Source organism: Erythrolamprus reginae, chromosome 5 (assembly GCF_031021105.1).
Source record: "Erythrolamprus reginae isolate rEryReg1 chromosome 5, rEryReg1.hap1, whole genome shotgun sequence".
Taxonomy (NCBI): Eukaryota; Metazoa; Chordata; class Lepidosauria; order Squamata; family Dipsadidae; genus Erythrolamprus; species Erythrolamprus reginae.
Genome location: NC_091954.1, coordinates 27,307,441 through 27,325,023, shown reverse-complemented (window position 1 = coordinate 27,325,023; position 17,583 = coordinate 27,307,441). Strand labels below are relative to the sequence as shown.

The window sequence follows — 17,583 nt, the reverse complement described above, 5'->3', positions numbered from 1 at the left end:
TTGCAAAATGTGATCACAGCATCTGAATTTTCATCACATGATCACTGGAATACTGCAAAGGTCATAGCTCTGAAAAATGGTCAAATCACTTTTTAAGCATCTTCGTAAATTTGAATGGTCACTAAACAAACTGTTGTTAATCAGGGACAAATTATAATACTATGCTTCTTCATGTATTTATTAGATTTCTATGACGCCTTTCTTGAAGTGACTAAGATTAGATAAATGTTTCTTCACCGTAGCCAATTAAAGATGGTCAGGGTTCAATTAAATCAGAATGTCTGATAGTCTTATAGTACTAATATTAATTAATATAAATTAATAGCCACCTTGAAAGCAATATTTTGCTTTTTTCCATTGGATTGCATGGCAATTAAGGTTTTTTTTTCAAACATTCCTTCAAAAAAAAAAAATTGATTCTTGGCTCTCCAACTAGAATATGATTTGAAGATGGGTTGCCAGCATTTCAAGTACATTTTACAGAAGGGGAAAGAGCCTGGCAGAAAAAGTGAGTGTTTCTAATATTTTTAACTTCAAAATTGAAGCATGGTTTGGTTACTCATTGTTTCAGCGGCAGCAATATTTGTTTATTAAACTCATTCATTCATTCATTTATTGGATTTATATTCCACTCCTCTCTGAGGACTCGTATTACACTTATATGTGACCCATCTCACCTGGATGGGTCACATATAAGGGTTACATTTGGTTTAAAATCAATAAAAATATTAAGAAATATTAACACATTAAAATAATAAATACTAATACTAAAGTTGGTTTAAAATGAACTAAGATGAACAAAGAGAGGAAGATGCACATGGGTTAGAGATGGGGTCTTCTTTTAGTCTATTAACCATCTCTAAACTGGGCTCCTAGACCAGTTGGCAGAGTCAGGTCTTCAGGCCCTTTCGGTATCCCACAAGGGTGGATGTGGTTCTTGCTTTGGGAGACACCAATTTAAAAGGGTGGGAACCATGGCAGAGAAGGCATTTGACAGCAACTGATAGAAAAGTATATGCTAATATTAAGTCAAAATATATACAGTGGTACCTCAAGATACGAACCCCTCATCTTACGAACAACTCGTGATACGAACCCGGGGTTCAGAAAAAATTTGCCTCTTCTTACGAACTTTTTTCGAGTTACGAACGCCAAACCCGAACTTCCGGGTTCGGCGTTCGGAGGCTCCTGGGAAGCCGCCCGGCTATTTTAAAAGGTGACCGCCGGGCTGGGGGGCTTCCCAGCACCTCCCCGAACCCCGAACCTGGAAGTTCGGCAAAAGTTCGGGGTTCGGGGGGGTGCTGGGAAGCCCCCCAGCCCGGCGGTCACCTTTTAAAACAGCTGGGCGGCTTCCCAGGAGCCTCCGAACGCCAAACCCGGAAGTTCGGGTTTGGCGTTCGGCTTCGGGAGGCTCCTGGAAAGCCATGTCTTTAAGGCTCCCCCCATCTCTCGCAAGGGAGGGCAAGGGGTGGCCGGCTCTCCTGCCCTCTCGGCTCTGCTACATACATTTTCCCTGCAGTTGATCCAAGCACTGGCAGGGAAGGAACGAATTGAAATGCGAGTCAGGAGTCCTGGAAACCTAACAAAAAGGGGGCTGGTGGAATAATCATTGGGAATGGGGTGTCCTGGAAGTTGGGATACAGGCTCTCCCAGCCTCCTCATTCCCCCCCGTTTCTTTAAGGCTTCCTCTCTCGTGCGCAAGGGAAAGCAAGGGGTGGGAAATGCGAGTCAGGAGTCCTGGAAACGTAACAAAAAGGGGGCTGGTGGAATAATCATTGGGAATGGGGTGTCCTGGAAGTTGGGATACAGGCTCTCCCAGCCTCCTCATTTCCCCCCCCCCCCCGTTTCTTTAAGGCTTCCCCTCTCGTGCGCAAGGGAAAGCAAGGGGTGGGAAATGCGAGTCAGGAGTCCTGGAAACCTAATAAAAAGGGGGCTGGTGGAATAATCATTGGGAATGGGGTGTCCTGGAAGTTGGGATATAGGCTCTCCCAGCCTCCTCATTCCCCCCCCATTTCCGTAAGTTTTCTTTATTAGATTTGTATGCCGCCCCTCTCCGTAGACTCCTTAAAGAAACGAGGGAGGGGGGGAATGAGGAGGCTGGGAGAGCCTGTATCCAAACTTCCAGGACAGCCCACTCCCAATGATTATTCCACCAACCCCTTTTTGTTAGGTTTCCAGGACTCCTGACTCGCATTTCAGTTCGTTCCTTCCCTGCCAGCGCTTGGATCAACTGCAGAGAAAATGTACGTAGCAGAGTCGAGAGAGTAGGAGAGCCGGCCACCCCTTGCCTTTCCTTGAGAGAGAGGGGTAGGCTTAAAGAAACGGGGGAGGGTGTAAATGAGGAGGCTGTGAGAGCCTGTACAGGACAGCCCACTCCCAATGATTATTCTACCAGCCCCTTTTTGTTAGGTTTCCAGGACGCCTGAAATTTGTTCCTTCCCTGCCAGCGCTTGGATCAACTGCAGGGAAAATGTATTGTAGCACAGATGAGAGGAGGGTAGGAGAGCCAGCCACCCCATGCCCTCCCTTGCCAGAGAAGGGGGCAGCCTTAAAGAAACGGGGGGGGGGGATTAGGAGGCTGTGAGTGCCCGTATCTCAACTTCCTCGTGAAGTTTTCAGGGCACTAAACAATCACGCAGCCCCAAACCTGATGGAAGAAATGTGCCCCCCTGCCATCCTCAGAGCTCCCAGTGCTCCAGTTTCCCTCTTCTTTAGTTGACAGATTGACCTCTCTCTACACCGCGTCTCCATTGCCTGCGCTTCGCTGAGGACCGGAGCTCAGAGGCTTGGTCCCCCTGAGCAAAGGGGAAGGAAAGGAGCCTCCCCCTGTTCTCTACCGGCATTCAGGGACCCATACACACACAGCAGAGTGAGAGCCAGGGAGCCTTGTCTGAAGCCGAAGCTCCGGATTCCCCTTTGCTGCCACCTCCGAAAACACTTTCAAGGAGGGTGTAAGCCCTGCCGGCTGACAAGCTGCGAGGCAGCTTCCCACATGTGTTAATCACCCACAAAGCTCCCTACGCAGCCTCTGCTGTGTCCCCCTCCCCTCCTCCCCCTGTCCCCAAACAAGGATCAGAATGCCGGTGGTCATAAGGCAAAAGGGGCGAGTTTTGGACTTGCACGCATTATTCGCTTTTCCATTGATTCCTATGGGAAACATTGTTTCATCTTATGAACATTTCACCTTACGAACCTTGTCCCAGAACCAATTAAGTTCGTAAGACGGGGTACCACTGTACTGAGGAGGAAGGTCATACGAATTCTGTCTTTGATGTCTTCCAGCAGTAAAACCATCACACCAAGAGGCATTCAGATTACAAAAGCTAAGGCTGCCATCTAAAATGGGATCTGACCTCCAGATAACGTAGGGCAGTATTTCTCAATTTGTATAACTTTAAGATGTGTGGATTTCAGTTCTCAGAATTCCCCAGCCAACATGATGGATCCACCCATCTTGAAGTTGCCAAAATTGGGAAACATTGGTCTAGGCCTAGAAAGAGCCTTTTTTTCAGATCAAACAGAACATTTCTTATGCAGAGTGAAGTATTTTATTTATTTTATTTTTATTTATTTATTTGTTAAACATATATAGGATAGTAGTAGTTTGTATAAACATAACATAAGTAAAAAAAAGTAATGATAAAAGAGGACAGTAGGACAGGGACAGTAGGCACAGTGGTGCACTTATACTTATTGATTATTGTAGAAGTTATTTATTCAAATACAAATATATCATCTTAATCTGCCTTGCCCTTTAGTTAGGTGTATTGTTTCTTTAAAATGTTGAGAAACAATGTAAAAGGAAGTTGGCTAAGGGACACTCATAAGAATCAAGGATGAGAATCCAGCCTTCTCTTTTTATGTATTACTCTTATAGCCCCTAACCTAACAGATTCTGCCAACCATTAGAGATGAAGAAAAGGGCAAAAATAGTACCCAGATAGTAATAATGCAATATGAAACTAGGGTCAAATTCGTAAAAAAAAAAGTGGAAAACTCTATGAATACTAAATCAAATCTACTGGGAATGTCCATTAACTTGTAAGGACAAGCAAATTACCCAAGAGACACCCCATTACTCTGTGTGACAGCTCACATTTTTCACTAAACAGGTTTTAAGATATAGCTTCCTATGGTTTTGCTTTCCTCTCCCTCCAAAGAGAATTCTACTTGCTCCCCGACTCAACAATTCCAACTAATCATTTAGAAACTTACAAATATTTAAACACCAGTCTCATTTAATAGATATATTCCTGTATTCACATTAGTTCAGAGAATGCATTTTAAAAAACAGTGGATACCCACAAATATGTTTGGTGTACTATCCATGCATTTAGGCAAGCAAAAACTAAACATTAAACCACAGATTGTGGATGCTTGATAACACAAGTATTCACAGATTGTGGATTCTTGTGCAGCCCCACAGCACTTGGTCTGAACCACAGGCATCTCAGTTTTCACTGATTAATATGATATTGAAATTGTACCTCGTGGACGGGAGGATTCCCCCCACAAAATTCAAGATCAGATATAAACAGTATTTAAATAAATATTTATTTACATTTTCTGTGTTTTTGTTCCAATTTTCTCTATTGTTCTGCTAGAGGCACATTAACTTTTTAATGTTATTATGCTTATAAAAATGATGTAGGCTGATGTAGGTTAAGCTGGTGGGTCTCACAGTTATATTTCTGTAGCAAAATAGGAAAATAAAAATAGCAAATCTACTGTAGAATATATTCTGTATTTGTCCTGGTTTCATTTTAATTTACCCTGCCATTTAGAAAGTTAAGAAAAAAGTAGCAATTAAAAAGAAAACTTTACTAAAAGTTAATGCCTGTCACTAAATGGAAATTTCAATGTGGTTCATTTATAATTTTTTTCATTCCCTTTCTTTTTTAAAATATCTCCAATCAAAATACAAACAAGTTTTGATTCTTTTTTACTTTATGACATCAGTTAAGATTGGCTAAGTCCTGCCTTCTTGTTAGACAGAGGCAATGTTAAAATTGTAAAAATTTAGATGTAGAGTATTGTGACTATGCCAACAATCATTGGCAATTACTTACTGCTATTCAGAAAGTACAGTAAATCATAATTTTATGGAATTAGGCTGTTTCGGAAAACTATATAGTTTGTAGTGAAGTATTGATTGAAGTTTTCACTTTTGCCTATAGCAGAGATCCAAAGCATATCACCCAACTTGGCAAAAAAAAAATGTTTTCACATAGAAATAATGGTACTTTTTACATGATAAAGCTATCTGCCTGCATATATTTGAATATCTTATGCTACATAATTACATTTTTTTGCTGAAGGAAGGAATTATATCCCATTTTTTATGCATCATGATCATAAAACAATAGACGTAAAACATAAAACAATATCATCTGTTCACAAACAATAGACAAACTTGTTAAATTAGCCATTTTATTTCTCTTTTGACTCATATTTATATGAATAAATTATTATTATTATTATTGTTGTTGTTGTTGTTGTTGTTATTATTATTATTATTATTATTATTATTATTATTATTATTTCAGTTTTTTTATGCCACCCTTCTCCTTAGACTTAGGGCGGCTTACAACATGTTAGCAATAGCACTTTTTAACAGAGCCAACATATTGCCCCCACAATCTGGGTCCTCATTTTACCCACCTTGGAAAGATGGAAGGCTGCGTCAACCTTGAACCAGTGATGAGGTTTGAACCGCTGACCTGCAGATCTAGCAGTCAGCTTTAGTGGCCTGCAGTACTGCACTCTACCCACTGCGCCACCTCAGCTCAAAATATGGTGTTAAACTAGTTCAACCTCAGCAGTTTAAGGGAGGTGGATTTCAACTCCAATAATTTTGCAGCCACACATCTTAAAATATCTGAGGTTGAACAGCACTAACCTAGATGGTCTAGCTATTTCTAGGGATGGGAAGCAGCCTCCATATCCTCCCTAGGATTCACATGATGATCCAAGAGCCACGAGCCATTTTTAAGCTATTGTCTTCCTATGAGGATGTAATAGGAAGGTACAGTTGGATCAGAGCAATATCTTAGTTATTCTTAATCCCATGATTATGATTCCATAAGTACATAGTGATATATAGACATCTGACTTTTGTATGACTATTATTCCTGATAAAGAGATAACAGTGACAATTCCATTTGTTATACTGCTTCCCGATTTTTTACTATTCAGCTGTTATTACAACTGCCTCCTTTCAAATTTTACCCATGTCAGCCAATCCTATACAGCTATGTGCTGTGGCTGTGAACACATCTAATAGATTTTTCTAATAAGCTTCTTTTCATTCAGTAATAGAAATAATGCTATTTGTTACAGGATAAAGCTATACGACTGCATATTTTTCATAGTTATGCTGGAGCAACGTTGTGGTAACGACACTCACCTCTCATCCAATCTTACATAGTCTGTTTGTCTGTCTCTGACTTTCTCTCTTCCTCCCTCCCAAACCTCCTCTATGTTTATCATTCATCTGCCTTATCTGTTTGTCCATTGTCTGTCTGTCTGTCTGTCTGTCTGTCTGTCTGTCTGTCTGTCTGTCTGTCTGTCTGTCTGTCTGTCTATCTATCTATCTATCTATCTATCTATCTATCTATCTATCTATCTATTAAATTAAAAATTGGTGGCAGGCATACATAGGTGAAACACTGGGAATTTGGGAAGGATGGAAGGCTGAGTCAAACTTCAGCCTGGCCAGATTTGAACTGCCAAATTACAGTCAGCTGCCAGTCAGCAGAAGTAGCCTTCAGTACTGCACTCTAACCACTACACCACCTCGGCTCCCCTCTCCCTGTTATGTTTATGGTCTTTCTGTTTGGCTTTAGATACTATAGTTGTTTTCGACTTATACATTGACCAGAATTATTGCTGAGTTAATTTCCTGAAACGCATGTGAACTTAAAATATAACAATGGAGTTATTGCATATTTATAAATTACATGTTTACAATTATCTCACTTGTTGAATTGGTTAATGTTAGGCATGCTTACTTGTGCTAGTTTTATGGAAAGGATATCCCTTTACTAAATAGGGTTTCCTTAAGTCTGGCAGGTGTCATATTTCCTGAGTCCCCTTTACTGATGTCAGTCAGTGGGTTTACATAATTGCACAAACAGTTACTCAACTACATTTCACATTCTCTTAACACATATTTATATTGTCAAATGGTTTGATTTAGCAAGAAAGCTACATTTTGATAGCTGGTATTTTCCTTCTCTGCTTTTTGGCAACATATAGCTCAACATAATTGTATTTACATTACCTCTATAACTCACATTCAGTATATTTAGCAAAATGTATATCTTTACCTCTGCTAGGTACAGATAAAATATAAATAGTTTAAAAACATAATATGAAAAACCGAAATGATAAATTAAAAGTTCACTTTATTTCATAATACTTTTGCAAATTATAAATGTATTTTGAATTTAGTTATAAAGATCAAGAACAAATCAAATAACATTAAGAAAAATTGTCTGTCTGTCTGTCTATCTAGCTATCTATCTTCCATTTATCATCTGTCTATCTAATCAGATCCTCTTAAATTCTATCAGAACCCATAGGAATCCTTGTTTTAATATATTGCTTGAGCCATGTTTTTTCTAGTTTTAGTATGAATAAAGACATACTAGAAATTGCATACCAGCCACAGGGTTTATTCAATTTCATTTTTATGTACTACTGTATAAAGTTGAATAGAAAGTTCTGCAGTGGTTGATAACTTTATTAGCATCTCTTTATAATATTTATCTTTCATTCTGTATTAGGATGCGGTATTTACCTCAAATCTACCACTAAACCAAAAAAATAATTTAAAAATCCCACACAGATATTGCATGTCTAGAAATTATTTTTAAAAGTTACTTACCAGTTCAACTCTGCCAAAACCTCCAACTCCAAGAGTGTCAATGATGTTGAAGTCAGACAGCTTCAGGTTGGCAAAGAAGGCAGCTTCGGCTTCATATCTGGATTTTTTAATGTGAAAAAATGGAAATTTCTTAGAGGTGTAGACATGAGTGCTATGTAATTCTGTTCCAAAATGAAGAACATGTTGACTGGAAGATACCACTTTAATTTCCATCTTTGTCTTTTAAAAAGTCTTTGTTTTCTCATCCATTGGTCCCATATTCACATTCTAAATCTAGTGATTTCTCGCTCTCTTTTTTTTTCAGAATGAAAGAACCAAATGTCCAGACAGCATATCTGTAATATGACCATTTTGTGTTATAATTCAATTGCACATATCAATTGAATTTCACATCTTGACAGTTTCTTTTAGTCTTCTGGCGAAGATTTTTTCATACTGTATATATTTTAATATTTTGTGAAGATAAAAGTCTTCTATATGAGTTTCCCTTCTGCAGAAGCTGCCAGAATTTCTATGAATGTTTATTGAAAGTGGCAAGATCATTAAGGTCCCTGGAGAAAAATCTCAGCCAGGTTTTATAAAATCAGATCCAATAAGCTGAGAAAATGGTATACGGCCCGCTGAAAGGAATTATTTCAGGCACACACTACTGTTTCGAAAAGAACATTTTTCTATACCCTACACTTTTAAAGTTGTGGTCCTTAAATCCCAAAGTGTTCCCTTTAGACTGTGTGAAGTAGCTCTGAATAAAAATGTACACAGTACTAGCTATGCAAGCCATCTGAAACTGACACATGCACAGATGCCAAAAATAAGCCTCCCATGGATATACCCCTTAAACATGAAACTCTTAAAATAGTGTCTTGCTAGGGATTATGATATTTTTAGAAAGGCTATGGGGGTAAACTGAGGAGGATGTTCCATCTACTCACTGAACTTCAGTATGGGAAATACCTTGCTGAAGGGGGGAAGCCTAACCCACGAACAGGTTTTCTAAAGATACCTTTGTTCTTCTGAGCAGAGTGTTCCAAAATGCACGTAGAAAGCTAAAGCTTTTTCATTATTTTGAAACTGGCTATTCATAAGATTAGCAGGTTAACCAAGGGGCAAAATGAAGTGAAAATCAATGACGGGTGCTTGGTCTACAGACTCTTAGCTCCATTATTCCAAAGTAATGTAAGTTATGTAGATGTGTTTTTCTATCATGCTCACTGATAGGATTTTTAAAAAGCTCTTTAATTCTTTTTTAATGTTCATGTTTTATCTAAAACATAATTCTGCTGGTTCTCTAAAGGAGGTTGCCAGCAGTTTTGTGAAGATTAATTTTCTACCATGGAAAAATGACCTAGGTGCTCTGTTGCTAGGGCTAGAACCTTTTGAGATGGCTTCCTGTACGAAGAGCTACCTCTCCCAGTTTAAGAAGAAATAAGAGGAGCTTAAAGAAAGAACACTTGACAATATATGGGTAGAGAAAGAATACATTATCTAAGCCCTCCGCAGTCAGGGTTCAGGCCTGGCTACAGCACGGAAACTGCTTTGGTCGCGCTGATGGATGATCTCTGGCGGGCCAGGGTCAGGGGTTTATCCTCTGTCTTGGTAGTTCTTGACCTCTCAGCGGCTTTCAATACCATTGACCATGGTATCCTTCTGCGACGACTAGCGGGGTTGTGAGTAGGAGGCCCGGTTCTGCAGTGGTTCTCCTCCTACCTCTCTGGCCGATCGGAGTCGATGTGGGGGATCAGAGGTCGACCTCTAGGTTTCTCCCTTGCGGGGTGTCTCAGGGGCCAGTCCTCTCCCCCCTACTATTCAACATCTACATGAAACCACTGGGTGAGATAATCCAAGGGAATGGGGTGAGGTGTCATCAGTACGCTGATGACACCCAGCTGTACATCTCCACCCCATGTCCAGTTGGTGAAGCAGTGGAAGTGATGTGCCAGTGCCTGGAGGCTGTTATGGTCTGGATGGGTGTCAACAGGATCAAGACAGAGTGGCTGTGGGTTTTGCCTCCCAAGGACAATTCCATCTCTCTGGGGGAGAAATTACTGACCCCCCCCCGGAGAGGGTCCGCAACGTGGGCATCCTCTTCGATCCACAGCTAACATTAGAACATCATCTTTCAGCTGTGGCGAGGAGGGCATTTGCCCATGTTCGCCTGGTGCACCAATTGCGGCCCTATTTAGACAGGGAGTCACTGCTCCCAGTCACTCATGCAACACTCTGTACATGGGGCTATCTTTGAAAAGTGTTCGGAAACTTTAGATCGTGCAACATGCAGCTGTGCGAGCAATTGTACAGCCTTTTAAACACCTATCATTTAATTGAATAACTATAAGGCTAAATAAAAGGAAAAAAAGAGGAGGAAATAACGAAAAACAAACAAACAAACACAAAGACCCATGTTCCTAACCAAGTATAGAGAATAATAGAGGTGACCTTGGAGAACTATGGAGAGCTGTTAGCAAAAGGACCTGATTACCTATAGGGTCATCTCTTTCCTCAGGAAGGTCGATTAAGGTTAACCAGCGACTGGTTAAGGCCCACAGAGTTGACCTTCCCGAGGTCCTGTTAACCAAGCAATGCTGGTTGGCAGGCCCTAGGGAAAGAGCCTTCTGTGTGGTAACCCTGACCGTCTGGAACCAGTTACCCCCAGAGATTCGTACTGTACCCACTCTCCTGGCCTTCGGGAAGAGCTTAAAAACACATCTATGCCAACAGGCATGGAGCTGTTAAGCCTGACCATCTTTCTCCAGCCCCTATTATTCATTGGTTGAAAGGAAGCGTGATTAGGATTTGTATGGAATGAATGGATTGGTGGACTAATTTAATTGTTTTAAAGTTTTATAGGGTATAGGTCATGTTTTAGTAAATTTTGATTTCTATTGTTATTAAGTATTACCATGTTGTAAGCCGCCCTGAGTCTCAGGAGAAGGGTGGCCTAGAAATTGAATGAATGAATGAATGAATGAATGAATGAATGAATAAATGAATGATTTCAGAACAGAAGTAAAACAAAGAAAAAGAAACCCCTCTAAATATTCTCTAAAATTATTTTTAGGCTTTCAAGATTTTGTTACCACAGCCTATATCAATAATATATACTCCATTATTACTTGTGGGATCTGTTTCCTATGTTGAAGCACTAAACACCAAGGGAATCTTGATCATATGACTGATTGCCATAACTCATGAATAGGAACATGCTGTCAAACCATAAGCTGGCCTGGCCGAAGCGATTTTGTTCGCTTCAGTGTTGCCACTGAAGCTGAGGGACAGGGAGAATGGATTTTAGATAGAGGGAATTTTATAGCTAAAGCAAAACACCTTCTCTTGAGAACCAAGGATATTCTCACACCTGGTATCACTCAGTTGTTGGACTGTAGGGCGATTGGACCTTGTGACTGATTGTTTGGAAAAAATAGAAAAAGTTTTACTTTTACTAAGGTGAAAACCACAGCAGTTTTCAGAGTCGTTTTTCACCAGATATGTGTCAATATGACATTTCCAATAACAGTGTTCTTTGAGGGATTCAATTGCTTCAGAGTCTTGCTTGCAATGGATTTATTACTTGGAACTCTGACACATATTCTGGTTCCAGAGAATAGAGATCTTTGTTGGAAAGGTGTGAAAGTGATCACCAGCACAGCCTCAGTATTTTGTGTCTGAAACTGCAATTGCTTCTTCCTTACTCTTTTTCTTCCCATTTCTGGTAAGACTGGAGGGGAAAAGTTCTAGAATGTGTGATGGTTGCTGCTCATGCTGTTCCCATTCTTCTCTAAACTTTATGAGCCATCAACAGTGCCACAATGGAACTATCAGGTCACAATTTGGAAGCTCTGGTTTCCATTGTCTGCAATAGCAATATCACTTAGAGTTATATACTATTATATACTGCAGTGCTTTTACAGCCTTCTCTAAGCAGTTTACAGAATCAGCCTGTTGCCCCAACAATCTGGTTCCTCATTTTATCCACCTCAGAAAGATGGAAGGCTGAGTCAACCTTGAGCCAAACTGCAGCTAGCAGTCAGCTAGTAGCCTGCAGTACTACACTCTAACCACTGCACCACCTTGGCCCTTCCATTAGTTATGCTAATGAGAAGGGCAGAAGTTGTGTAATTTTGACCCCATGGAGACAATGGAGAGAATTTGTGGAAAGAGAAACAAAGCAAGGAATTACAGCAGGGGAATTGTTTAGAAAAACATTAGAAAAACATCTCTCAGCTGTGGCGAGGGGGGCGTTTGCCCAGGTTCGCCTGGTGCACCAGTTGCGGCCCTATCTGGACCGGGACTCATTGCTCACAGTCACTCATGCCCTCATCACCTCGAGGTTCGACTACTGTAATGCTCTCTACATGGGGCTACCTTTGAAAAGTGTTCGGAAACTTCAGATCGTGCAGAATGCAGCTGCGAGAGCAGTCATGGGCCTACCTAGGTATGCCCATGTTTCACCATCACTCCGCAGTCTGCATTGGTTGCCGATCAACTTCCGGTCACAATTCAAAGTGTTGGTTATGACCTTTAAAGCCCTTCATGGCACTGGACCAGAATATCTCCGAGACCGCCTGCTGCCGCACGAATCCCAGCGACCGATTAGGTCCCACAGAGTGGGCCTTCTCCGGGTCCCGTCAACTAAACAATGTTGGTTGGCGGGCCCCAGGGGAAGAGCCTTCTCTGTGGTGGCCCCGACCCTCTGGAACCAACTCCCCCCGGAGATTAGAACTGCCCCTACTCTCCTTGCCTTTCGTAAACTCCTTAAGACCCACCTGTGTCGTCAGGCATGGGGGAACTGAGACATCTCCCCCGGGCATATACAATTTATGAATGGTATGTGTGTATGTATGTGTGCTTAGAAAATGGGGTTTTTAAAATGTTTTTAGTAGAAATTTAGATTTGCTGAAATTGTCTTCTGTTATTCTGTTGTGAGCCGCCCCGAGTCTGCGGAGAGGGGTGGCATACAAATCTAAATAAATGAAATGAAATGAAATGAAATGAAAAGCTCTGGAAAAAACATTTCAGTTCAGTTCTTCTGCAGCCTTTCAATAACCTTGCATCCGTGGAGCCTTTCAATAACCTTGCATTTGTGGCCATTCTGTTGCATCTCATTTTGGAAACTAATCAAAGTTGAGCCTGTTCTAGTTCATTTAATAACCTTGTTTCACATTGCTGCTTATTGATAATTATGTTCCTGTCAAGATGTGCATCTGAAAAGGTTTAGACAACTAAACAACTATCAAATGGAATATCACTTCACAAATCTCTTTATATCTGAATTGTAAAGAACATAGGGTCACAAGCTTGAAACATAGTCAAGAGGGGTGATATGCCTAAATCTATTTCATTATGTTTATCAATGGCTAATAGTCTAGAAGACAGCAATGATATTTAAAATAATAAGATAGAAAAAATTACTGAAAACAACAGAAGAAAATTTAAAAGTGAGGGTTTAATTTAGGAAACTTAAAACTTATCAGGAAAGACTGGAGGACAGAAGGGAAAGGGGGGACATGATCAAAACATTTAAATATGTTAAAGGGTTAAATAAGGTTCAGGAGGGAAGTGTTTTTAATAGGAAAATGAACACAAGAACAAGGAGGCACAATCTGAGGTTAGTTGAAGGAGAGATCAGAAGCAATGTGAGAAAATATTATTTTACTGAAAGAGTAGTAGATCCTTGGAACAAACTTCCAGCAGACGTGGTTGGTAAATTCACAGTAACTGAATTTAAACATGCCTGGGATAAACATGTATCCACCCTAAGATAAATACAGGAAATAGTATAAGGGCAGATTAGATGGTCTTTTTCTGCCGCCAATCTTCTATGTTTCTATGTAAAAAAATCAAATGGAGTTGGGGCAATTCTCTAGGGAAATAAAAATAAATTAATAACCAATCCAGTCATATGTACAATTCAGTAACATGCCTTTCCAATAAAATGCAGTTCAGTCATGAGAAATATAGGATTCTGCATTGGTAGATGCACAGGTATATAATAGGATGTACCTGGCTTGGCAGTAGGATTAAGAGAAATTAAGCATGTTCCACCAGTATGCTGCAGTTGGAAAAATGTAATGCAACCTTGCCTGCATCAATAGTGTTGAAATCATGAGATTTTATACTTCTGTCCTAAGCTTCACTGGTCAAACAGTATCTTAGAATACTGTGTCTAGTTCTGATAGTAATCATCATTACTGCAAAGCTCCACAACAAAAATGATGAAAGGCCAAGCACATAAATCTTATGAACAATTGTGCATCTGTGTAACTGTAACCTAAAGAAGAGAAAGCTAAGCTTGCAATCCCACCAAGAATAATACAATAATGAATGAGTGGAAGTTACAAAGAGGGTTCCGAACTCAAATGGGCTCCATTTTGTTTTGTAATGGTCAGGAATGCCTGCCCTTGATTTAAGATTGTAGTAGAAGACCTCCAAAGAACCTTCTGTCCTAACTTGCAACTCCATTTTCTTTAGAATAGTTTCCAGCTCAAGGGAAGGAATTGTTTTGTTTTATCCTGCACTGGTCAGGTCCCACTTCAAGTGCTGTACTCTAAAAACCACTGTTAAAAAAATAATCAAACAAACAAGATACAACAAGACCAGAAAAAGACAAGGATCATCAGGGATTAGAAACTAAACTCTACAAAGAGATAGTGGAGGCAATGAAAACATTTAGTCTTAAGATGGCTGAGAGGAGATATAGGTGACATCTTCAGATATCCGAAAATATGTCACACAACCTTCAGACGGGGTTTAGTTACAGAAAGGCAAGTTCTGATTGGATATTAAGGAAGAAGCCCTTCCAAAAGATAGAGAGGGAAAAGAAGAGAGGGAAAGAAAGGGAAGAGATGGAAATGGTGAAGGAGAGAAAGGAGAAGGAGAGGAGAAGAGGGCGGAAGTAGGAAGGGAGAGGAGGAGAGGAAAGAGGAAATATGGTCTTGATTGTAAAACTGGGGGAAATATGATAAATATGAGAAAGTAAACAGAAAAATAATTGATTCGACGGCTTCATGATTAATATTAAAATGGAAGATGTTAAAAAGGTTAAAATATTATGAAACGAATATAATTTAATTTGAAAGTATAATACTGATAGATAGGCACTCTGACAGCACATTGTTTAAATTAAAAATTGAATATGTATTATAAAACAAAATAAAAAATATTATGGAAAAAAAGAGAAAAAATCCCTTTCTAATATCAAGATTTGTTCTCAGTTATCCAGAGAAGTGATGGTTTCCCATTCACCCATTCATGCTTGTGGCTGCTTTGATTTTTGCTCCTGCACTGAGAAGAGGGTTGGATTAGATGTCCAAAAGGGCCAGTATTTATTTTATCGCTTTTATGATTATGATTCTCCTTGTTATTTCTTAACATCTGTGATACTGTGTTATTTCTAACTGCAGTGTTACAACTGTCACATTTATTTGCTATAATTACTAATCTGGTTTTGAGCTCTGTCACAGCTGATATTAGCTGTCCCATCTCTATATTCTTCCTCCGACAGCCTTATCTTCAGGCTATTAACAGAAAAGGCCATTATAGTTTAGTATTTGAGTGCAGAACTTTTGGGTGCTCATACCCCCTCCACCCAAAGCGTGGACTAGGTTAAAATTTAAATGAGATTACAGTGTTTGATATTACAAATCCTCCCCTTCCATTATATTATAAATTCCAATTTTATGGAAATGTTTGTTTGGGGAGATTGTGTAGATAATGTTGCATCACTGGGGGGGGGGAAGGCATAGATTTGGATTTTTTCACACCGTAGTCTGCTCATTTTTTATCAAAAGTCAAAATATAATTAAATAAAAATTGAATCTTTCATTATTGTAATGGCATTCAATTTGGAAGGCTTTATCACAGTTAATTACTTTCTTGATACATTGTTACGTATCACATTGGAGATAAACAGTCACCGGTCCCAAAAAATTAAATAAAATGAAGCTCACTTTGGTTACAAAATATCCTTGACTAGGTTGGTTATCTATGCCTAGAAAGGATAATATTTTATTCACATCCCATGAATAATTCCAGTTGCAAAAAGTAGTAGTAAATAGGTAGGAGGTTAAAAAAAAAAGAGTTTCAAAACTATCTCAACAATTCCCCAATCGAAAAGCTGAATGAAAAGAAGGAATGCCTGAACAAGAATCTCTTTCCACTCTTGAAGCCTCCCCAGAAGAGAAAATATTCTGTCAATGGACTGATACAACCTAGCTATAAGCCAATTATTGTATTAAAATTTCCTTCCTGCTCTCATCCTCTTTCCCTCCCCCATCTCTCTCTGTGTATGTGTGTGACAGAGAGAGAGAGAGAGAGAGAGAGAGAGAGAGAGAGATATTCGCTGATGATGTAATACTCTTCAATACCACCAACAATGCTGCTACCCTACAAAAAGACCTTAACTATCTGTCAGAATGGTGAAACAATTGGCAATTCCAAATCTCAATCAACAAATGCTCTGTCTTACACATTGGCAAAAAAAAAAAAGAATCAAAACACAAAATACAAGCTGGGTGAATACAAACTTGTAGATGACCCTCACTCTGTCAAGGACTTTGGAGTAATCATCTCTAACGATCTAAGTGCCAGAGTTCATGGTAAAAGCATGAAAATTAGTTAACCTAATCTTGTGTAATATTGAACAGCAAACTACAGTATACAAAATTTTTGCTAGAGTTGAGTACAGTCATCTGTCTGGAACCCAGAGATATTTCACAAGAAGAGTTCTCCACTCCTCTGCCCATAACAGAATACTATAGCTTATGCCACCAGACTTGAAATTTTAGGCTTACACAATTTAAAACTTCACTGTTTTGGGTCTGAATTAAGCATAATACATAAAAACATTTGCTACAATGTCTCACCTGTCAATAAATACTTCAGGTTCAACCACAGCAATACACAAGCACATAAAATGTTAGATTGTTGTTAACAAGGCCTCATTTGAGATTTACTCCTGGAGGAGGGGGCCTCCAGGGCTTTCAAGTGTCCAAAGGGAGAAATGGCTTTTCCAAAGGCTGAGAATCAGCTGGCCAGCACGCGCATGCATGCTGGAGCTGATACAGGGCAAAGTATCCCTGTACCCGAGTCTACAGAGAGGGGCGGCATACAAATCTAACAAACAAACAAACAAACAAACAAACAAACAAATAAATAAATAAATAAATAAATAAATGTCTCATGTGCCCTCTGATATGGGTCCGTGTGCCACCTGTGGCACCCAAGCCATAGATTTGCCATCATGGTCCTAGACACTCATTTGACAGCTGTAGCTAGGGGGACTTTTGCACAAGTTCAACTAGTACACCAGTTGTGACCCTACTTGGATCAGGAGGTTCTTCTCACAGTCACTCATGCCCTTGTCACCTCCCTGTTAGATTATTGCAATTATCAGTTAAACAGAGTATGAGGGGCCAAAGCCATTTTACTTGGTGTCTTTGGCCTGCTACACTTTATGCTATTTTAAAATATATTCTTTGCTGTGGGAATTTGGGAGGAGTAATTGCATGAGGATATCTGTGTGTAGGCATAATAAATTTATTCTCGATTGCCAAGCTTATCTTTTGTCTTTGCACTCCTGCACCTGCAAGGAAGGAGATGGGAGTTGCTGCCAAGTTGTCAGATGAAGATTGATCAACAGGATGGACTTGGGTCTGTGGGAATAAGGTCTCAAACTTTCAACTGGGTGGAGAAACCCC

General features: G+C 39.8%; 1 protein-coding gene across 6 annotated transcripts in view; it reads right to left on the bottom strand.

The window, feature by feature from the left end:
* PRKG1 (protein kinase cGMP-dependent 1) overlaps window positions 1-17,583 on the bottom strand; it is a 1,199,739-nt gene that overhangs the window by 64,580 nt on the left and 1,117,576 nt on the right. For all 6 annotated transcript variants that reach the window (XM_070752281.1, XM_070752276.1, XM_070752278.1 and 3 more), the window contains one exon: window positions 7,889-7,985. In XM_070752281.1, coding sequence (XP_070608382.1) covers window positions 7,889-7,985 — 97 coding nt within the window. The remainder of the gene's footprint in view (window positions 1-7,888; window positions 7,986-17,583) is intronic.